General features: G+C 40.3%; 1 protein-coding gene across 1 annotated transcript in view; it reads left to right on the top strand.

The window, feature by feature from the left end:
- Positions 1-5089, top strand: part of prkcbb (protein kinase C, beta b) — a 95604-nt gene extending 90515 nt beyond the window's left edge. The window contains exon 19 of the mRNA XM_067476483.1: positions 1357-5089. Coding sequence (XP_067332584.1) covers positions 1357-1512 — 156 coding nt within the window. The 3' untranslated portion in view covers positions 1513-5089. The remainder of the gene's footprint in view (positions 1-1356) is intronic.
- The last annotated feature ends 3484 nt before the right edge of the window (positions 5090-8573 follow it).

Here is an 8573-nt window from a genome sequence, read left to right as displayed (position 1 = left end):
GGACCATCTTACTTTCAGTGACTTTAAATCCATATTTTTCATATTTTTCAATTTAGAGTTTATGTTTTGAGTTTTACTTGTAACATGTTAGAATTAGCAAAATACGATCTCATGATAATTCCACAAATAATGAAAAAATACAACTAAAGGCCAGACGTGAGGTACTATGCTTGTACCTGTTTTTTTTTTTTGTTTTTTTTCCTGTATAAACCCACATACCTTCAGCAGCAAAGTAGGCAGAGAGACACCACTGTCCTATTTTTCAGTGCTGAAATTCCATAAAGCTGTATTGCTTTAGATTCACTCACTGTAGTAACATCCTCCGTTGTCAGATGATAGTTGGCATGTAGTTTTCCTTAACTGTGAAAGGAGATGCTCACTGTTGAATGATCAAAGTTAAATAAGACCCCAAGTGAGATATAATTTGATGAAGATGGAAATACACATTTACTTTGTTGCAGAGTTTGACGAGATTCATCACTGTGAGTGAAATGTAAGTGACAGTTAGTTTTATCACACATATTGGAACTGATACAGTGCCTGTAAAAAAAGTATTAATCCTCCTTTAAAGTTTTGACTCTTTGTTTATTTTGTACAATATTTAATTGAGGTTCTTCCAGGTCTCACTCACTAGTCTCCTTCTTGCTCAGTCATGTGCAATGTTCTTTCCGTTCCTTATTGATGGATTAAACTGCAGTCCAATAATAAGGTAATCAGTTACTTGGATCCCCTGGCTTTCGCTTTAGAACTATTGCAGGGTTGTTGGGAGTGTTCTTTGGTCTTCATGGTGTACAGTTGGTGTTCACCAGTAACTGGACCTTCCAGATACAGGTGCGTTTATACTGCGATTCTTTAAACACATTCCCCACACTCAGGTGATATTTATTTAACCAACTGTGTGACTTTCAAATCCAATTAGCTGCTCAAGTCATGATGTAGGTATGCAATAAATTATTCTGTTTTATATTTCAATGAATCTTCGGACGACTTTGTAGATGTACATGAGGCTTTTTCTTTAGTTGCTTTTCAAAAAGCCTGATTAAATTCACCATGATTTAAAACAATAAAAGGCACCACACATATGAGAGGGGCACTGACGGCAACGCACCTGCAAAGTACTCAAATATTCCTACAACCAGTTTAGGACTAGCGAGAAAAAAAGTGCCTCTGAATTTAAGATCATCTGTGCTTTCTTTGCAGATGGACTGATTATTTGGGGCATCTAAATGTAATGCTTTTTTCTCCGCCCCATTTCAATCCATCCCAATCTTCCCCCATCATCTTTCCTCCTCTTCAATTCTTCCTCCCATCACATCCTCTCCCCTCCTCTTCATTTACTCTAAACTCGACCTGCAGAGAAACCGTCAGGACACCTGCAACTTCGACAAGGAGTTCACCAAGATGGCTGTGGATTTGACGCCGACAGACAAGCTCGTCATCATGAACCTGGACCAGGACGAGTTCCTTGGCTTCTCCTACACCAACCCCGAATATGTAGCACCTGGAAATTAGCACGCAGTGGATCCCACGGCTGGACCGGTAGACAAGGAGGTTTCCGAGCAGATAGGAAAGTGTAGGAAATACAACAACTTTGTGTGCGTTTAAGTAAATGTCTGCATTCCTGTAAGGGTTTGTCCAATACTTCAGCACAAGAAAGGTATCACAAGACTAAACTTGCACAAAACACCAGATACCAAAGATTTTGAAGTATTGTATCAAAAATGTTCTACTGTTATTGTCAAACATTTTTATATATCCTTCCAACTCCATACAGCTTTTTCCTTTCAACTCGGTTCTGCTGGCTTCTCTGCTCCTGGCATTGGCCTACTTAAATACTGCAACTAAACTTTTACTGTTTTCAGTGCTGTTAAGCCAACTTTTAAGATGCATCCTCTGACACTGATCTGCCACTTCTGTTATTATTTATGCTACAGCTCAAACCAAACCACATCACTTTCTAAACCTCATAGGGAAAGATGAATAGATATGATTTGCAGTTAAGATGGCTGCCGCGGACAAGTGAGCCAGAACGAATTTCCGTGTCTTGGAAATATGGGAGCTGGGTTTTCAAATGAAAAGAAAGGCTTTTAAAAATGTTTATATTCAAGTTTAGCAGCAGGAAGTGGGGAGATGTGACCGAGGACATAAAACAAAGCAGAAATGTAAACTGGGTTCACTTAAGTGTCAGCAGATCAAACCTAAATACACTTTAACCCAGTTTAATCTTGTTACTGCCTTGACTTTGCAAAGCTGTACAGGAGTAAAAGCAATAACTACGGAATGTAACTTTTTTTTCTGCTATCTTATCGTGGCGAGCAGAGCAGAGATGTTTGCTTCCGAAAGTTTTGGAGCGAGGCTAACTCTGCTGACCAATCGGAGAATTTTCACAATTTCCGCTTCCTTTGTACATTTTGCAGCATTTTTATTTATTGTAATGTGACGATGACTAATAGAAGGGTTGTGTGTAGCACAGTGGAGTCTAGCAGATGACCAAAAAGCGGCAAAGGTAGACGGTGGAATGGAGGAAGCAAAGTGTACTGAGTTTGAGTCTCAGCACAACAGTCGCTTAAAGCAGTAGGAAACGAGCTCAGTGTGTTGACTCGTCTTTTACTGGCAGCCATCTTAACATGCACTGTCTCATATATTTCAATGTTGCTGCTGCCATGACCTCAAATATGTGAAGTGGGAAAAAAACAATAACCTCCTTAAGCTAACGTGTTGCATATCCCCAGCTGTGGTTTGAGTATGATATAAAGCAGCCATGTATTTGCGTTAGATGGTCTTTCATGCACCATGAGGACCACTGCCTCCCAGTTTACGTCCTAACCATTGCTGCGTGTGCGATCCAGGCTGCACACTGTCATGGGCTGCACTGTCGAAGTGCTGACACACACTTCACACTGGGCCATCGCAGCCTAATGAGCAAACTTCACAGCCCGTCAAAGCTTTTTTCCTCTCTCTTCTGTTGGCTCTTACTTCTCCTTTCTCCCCCTCCTCCCTCTCTTTCTGTCTTTGTTCCTTTTGGCTCTAATCCGTACATTTGGAAAAGGCCTCACTGGGAGCCTTGCATGACGTAGTGTCACAGGGCTGGCAATGCAGCCGACCCACATACACACATGCAGTGAATGAGGAGATGATGTGACAACCCCCAAATAAGCATCTTCACAACAGCAATTTTGCGATTTTGCAATTCCTTTTCCTAATCAGCCTGTGTATCCATGTCTCTGTGCATCATTACATATGGCAAATGCCCATATGTTTCAATATGTGTGTGTGCATGTGTGTGTTTGTGTGTGTGTATGAGGGGGGGCAATTAACCAATTTACTTCATGTTCAAAATCAGCCAATATGTCTTCAAACTACATAATATTGTTTATAATGCCAACTGTGGACATACACATGCACAGTTGTGCAGTATAACCCATGACTGAGGGTTGGAGTTGTTGGATGAAACATAACAAGGTCGACAATGACAAACTGTAGGTCCATAACACAGGCCTAGATCTTTTCCCCTTCCCTAATAAGCAGACAGTACCCTCATGCATACCACACAATACATATGCATATATTGTACAGGCTGTTTATATATAACTAATCATGCACAGACACACAGAAACCTCCCTGCTGGTTTTGTTGAGATGTTGTTTATTAGAAATTATATAAAGCATAATTACGGCTGTACATAGTTTAGGTCACCTACTGTTCATTTGCTGGTGGGAACCTGAAATACTCAGTGGCTCTCAACAGCTGTGACACTTCTGAGCGTGTGCGAGTGTGAGTGGTGTATGAGTGTGTAACTGCATACTGTAAAGTGCATTTCAATGTCTTTCTTTAAATATTATAAGATATCAGCTTTCCGTTTGTACACCCGACCAAACAGACATGAGACAGCTACGTGCTGAAAACTGATGCACTTCTATAGTAACACACACATTTAGAAAGAGGGTTGTTTTCAGTGTTTTAAAAAGTGGTTATCATCAGCGATTATGTGGTTATGATTGTGGTTAAAAATTCCCAGTCAGGACTACAAGGTGTTATACTATGCATGCATGTGACGATCTTTCTCTTTCATATCTTGTTCCATATGATATGGCTTTATCCTACAATAAGTGTTGATTGATGGACTGGTGTGTGATAAATAGTTTAATAGAGATTAATAGGGTTTATTAGAGCAGTACTGTATGAATCATGTCATTACTACCTATGTATTAAATGTGAGACAGTACAAGGGGTCATGTTCTGCTTCATTTGTACATGTATATAAATATTTTTCAGGTCTATCAAGCTAAGAGTCTTCCATTTCCATAGTTGAATTTATACATGAGAAACTGATATGTTTAAGGGTAGAAATTATAGCTATGAGTTGCAATAGAGCAAATATGTGTAATATACTGACATTTTGCATCAGAAAGTACCTGTTTAACCTTCCGCCATTCAAACAGCTGTATAGGTTCAGCAGGATGGAATGCATTGTGTTAAATAGTGTCTTCCTTCCTTTCCTCCTTTCTGACCTTTTCTTTGATTATTTCTTTCCATCTGTCATATTTTGCTTCTGACCTTTCGCTCTCTGGCTTTGTCTCTTCTTCTCCCACTCAGCTTCCTCACTGTCTTTTTCTTTGCTAATTTTCTCTTTTTGTTGACCTTTAGCCTTCTCCACCATTTCTCAATCCTCCTCCTCCTCCTCGTCTCTTCTTTCTCTTCTTTGACCTGCTTTCTTTCCTCACTGTTTTGTGTGGCCACCTTCTTTTTTCTTTTTTTTTAACCTTCTGTAAAAGTAATTAATTTCCCTGATTGTATTTAACTCTCTTGTTTCCTCGACACTTCATTTGAAATCTGACGAGATACAGTAGTACAATTAAAAGTTTGATGGCTGTCTCCTGAATTTATTTCTGCTTTGATTTCAGGCAGACTTCCATGCGAAACAAGTAGTTTAACAGTAACCTCAAGATCATTTTCAGTCTATTCATGCAGAGAAAAGTAAAGAAAGTGCATAATAAGAATAAAAATTGTTGTTTGTGAGTTAGTTTCCTGATAAGCAAATGTGTGTTGTAATGTTTTCAATTGTTGAATAAATCATGTTGACAGTTCACATTCTGCTTCATCTCAAGTCCAATGTTTAAGCTGATTAATGGAGATGTTAGGCTTTTTTGTGTCGCATCAGTGATGCTCTGGGGCAAAGACATACTTTCATTCCAGTGTGTTTATAAATTTACAAATCAAAATTAGTCTTTTTCAAATCAAAGCACATTTGACATTGGAAAGCCACTGGAAAACCTTTAATGAAAAGCAGGGTTAGACTTTATTTCCAGCAGATTAAAAAATAAAAAATAAATTAGTCAACATACCAGCATAATGAGGTCATCCTAAAAGTAAAGGTTTTTGTGAATCATAAGAATTGTGTGTTATTTCTGTAAGTTTTTTTCATACTAGCAGTTTATATTTGGAGACATTTTTAGCCAGTTTCTAAAATTATAGTGGTTGTCAGTGATGAGAAGTGTGTGTGACACCACAGCTAGAGTGTGAAGGGAGAGATTTTCAACACAATTTTCCTCACAACCACATTTTCACTCTCCAAAACAACATGCATTTTCAATTGTGTGCTCTTCAAGGGAAACAGATGGACCCAGTTTTCTTTCTCGCGCCCCCATGCAGCAAGAGTAGCAGTAAACTACCATTAACGGCCATGTTAGAAGAGGGGAGCTTTTTGGGTGAGAAAATGACAGGAAGACAATTTGAAATCACTGGTTAAGCCCCAATTTTGCATCATCAGACACCATATTAGCACCACGGGCTCAGCAGGAGCAACGATTCTCTCTGGTATATTACGATTTTTTCATACTGGAGTTATAGTTTTTTCTTCGTAAGCCACAAACACTTTACCATAAAAATGTTGTAACTATTGATATACAAGGGGGCAGAGGCTTCATTCACACACACACACACACGGATTGAAACCTACACTGACATACAGCATCATAAAACAAGGTATGTTTCAGAAGTCTTATAATGCCTTCAAAATAAAAGCCCTTTTGTTATTATCTTTTTAAATAATGGAATTTTAGTGGTAAAATGAGCTTGTGGTGAACTCTACCTAAAAGACTTGGGTTGACGGACATAGTTTGAGGCTCCATAGCTGGACACAGCAGACGTTCAGCTGGACTTCTCTTGTTATTTATGTGAGAAACGGCCTAAAAAAGAGGACCTTCAGCTGAAGGTAAGCGATGTTTGTTGTAGGCCAGGTGCTCGTGCAACCTAAGCCACCCCCACCCCCCACCCCCACCTTCTGCACGTTTCTGATGTCAGTGGCTATGATGTTAATGGGGCTTTGCTTTGAATCCAGAGTTAAGTAGCTAGCAGAGACGCTAGCTGCTGCAGATGGACAACAAAAGATGAAGGGAAGAGGGGGCTGACGTAAACGACAGCAGGGCACTAGAGATGCAAAGGGGAAACTGACAAAAGCGAGAGAGAGAAAAAAAATCTCTTATTTATTTAATTCAGTGAATCTTAAAAACACTCGAGGGGAGCATGACGGAGGAGCTTATTGGATTTATTTCACAGCATCTTTCCTGCTCACTGTCTCTCTCTCTCTCTCTCTCATGCAGCCCTACACACGTTTTCATCAGAAAACATTTTAGACACACTTTCACATCATCAGACATGCGCCTTCACAATTAAGATATATCTTCTTCTCTGCCTCTCCCTCTCATTCACTCCGCACTTCCTGTCCCTTTTGATCAATCAGTCTCACTGTCAGTCCCCCCCACAAATCAGTGTCCCACACACAAACACACACAATTCCATTATGCCCAGTTTATTAGTGAAACTCTGGCATAATCACTGACCTCGTGTCTCCCTCAAAGTGCCCTCTTTTACACATCGTGGCTCTACAAATTCCATTAGTACGTCATGTCATCTTTAAACTACGGCCGTTTGTGTGGAATGCATACTGGAAAAAACCAACCTGACTTGCTAGCAGAGATAACTTTGTAGACCACTTCATTGGGCTGTGTCTGTGGACATAAAGTCATAAATCACAGTTTTGACATGTTAGCATCATGCCAGAATTTTGTTAAATCACCATATGTTCTTCTCTGACTCTTCTCCCAGAGTCATTCCCATCTGGAATGGGAATTTCCAAAAAGGAAAATCGCACAAACAAACACACGTGTGCATAGATACACACCCAAACTGTTCACGATCAAGAAATGCATTGTCTATACAAATGCACACTATAATCATCACAAATGCTTAAGAAGTACAGAACTATAGGGGCCATTGTAAAAAGACAGAAATCCAACATGTGTTTTTATTCCATTGTTTACATGCATCTCTCTACCTGCCTTGTTTTGACTGTGAAAGTATCCAGCTCACCCTCACTGCAGTATATTTATGCTGTCAGTCATCTCGCACATCCCCCGGTTCTCTCTCTTCCACCAAACCCTTTATTTTTTATTCAATATTTTCTGTTGTTTTCAGTCTCAGCTAACTTCTTATAGTTGTCTTAGATCGCCTCCTCCTTCTCCTCCTCCTCCTGGTTTTTCTCCTCCCTGTCTCTGAAGCACTGGCCAGAGGCGTGAGAAGGTTCCAGCTCACTTAGCAGAAACCCTGCAGTCCTCTTCCTCCTCTTCCCTTCAAGAACTGCCCCCATCTTCCTCTCCTCAGCCTCCTGTTGTAGTCCCAAAAACGGAGAAAAGAGAGGACGTGAGAAAAAACTAAGACACGGAGAAAATGAGCAAACGCTGATGATTCGAAGCTTTGTTTCCCATGAGGTTTTAAACTTGTTCCTGACCTTGACCCCTCTCTACCCTTCTGCATAGCTTTGAGTTCAGCAGACATTCGATAGACATCAATGGGAAGTTGCTGCTAGGAGCCAATGTTGCAGTGATGAAGGTTTTTAGAAAACTAACAGACACGCAGATTCAATCAAACCTGGACCACTTGTTATTAAGAAGTGTCACAGGAGCTACAAATGGTGCAGTGCAGACATGTTGATTGAAACCTTGAATACATTTCTTTTTGACACTTATGCCACCTGCACACAATAACTGTGTTTTAATTTAGGGGCTGCATCATTTGAAGGACAGGGTCCACAAAGACCACGCATGCATAGAAAGGGAAGGCCAAACTGAAGGGAGAGGGTCTGGTCTATGGGGAATTTCCTATTTACATAACCAGCTGTTCCCACTTGTACATGGGCAGTTGAGATAGCGGCCAACGTACTAGCTGCCCAACATCACTAACATCATGGTACTTCACACATTTATTGAAAACTTGAGGCTTTAAGGCCCCTTGGTTTTTAGCATAGCTAAAACACTTCGACAAGTAACCAGGCGGGGAATTGGGAATCGAACCACTGACCCTGTGGTCTGTGGACTGCCTTACCAACTGAGCTACAGCCGCCCTAAGGACACATTCATGTGAAACTAAGATTTTAAGGCTCCTTTACAATTTGCATAGTTGTACTGCTGCCATGTTCTCTTTGTTTCTCATCACTGGCCTTCAAAGAATCCTGGGAGAGTTTTGGCTGTGATAGATTTCCAGTAGCGGTCGATAGAAAATAAGATAAACTGGTG

The sequence above is a fragment of the Channa argus genome, chromosome 15 (genome assembly GCF_033026475.1).
Source record: "Channa argus isolate prfri chromosome 15, Channa argus male v1.0, whole genome shotgun sequence".
NCBI lineage: Eukaryota > Metazoa > Chordata > Actinopteri > Anabantiformes > Channidae > Channa > Channa argus.
The sequence above is the reverse complement of the archived record's forward strand: the minus strand, read 5'-3'. Positions and strand labels throughout refer to the sequence as shown.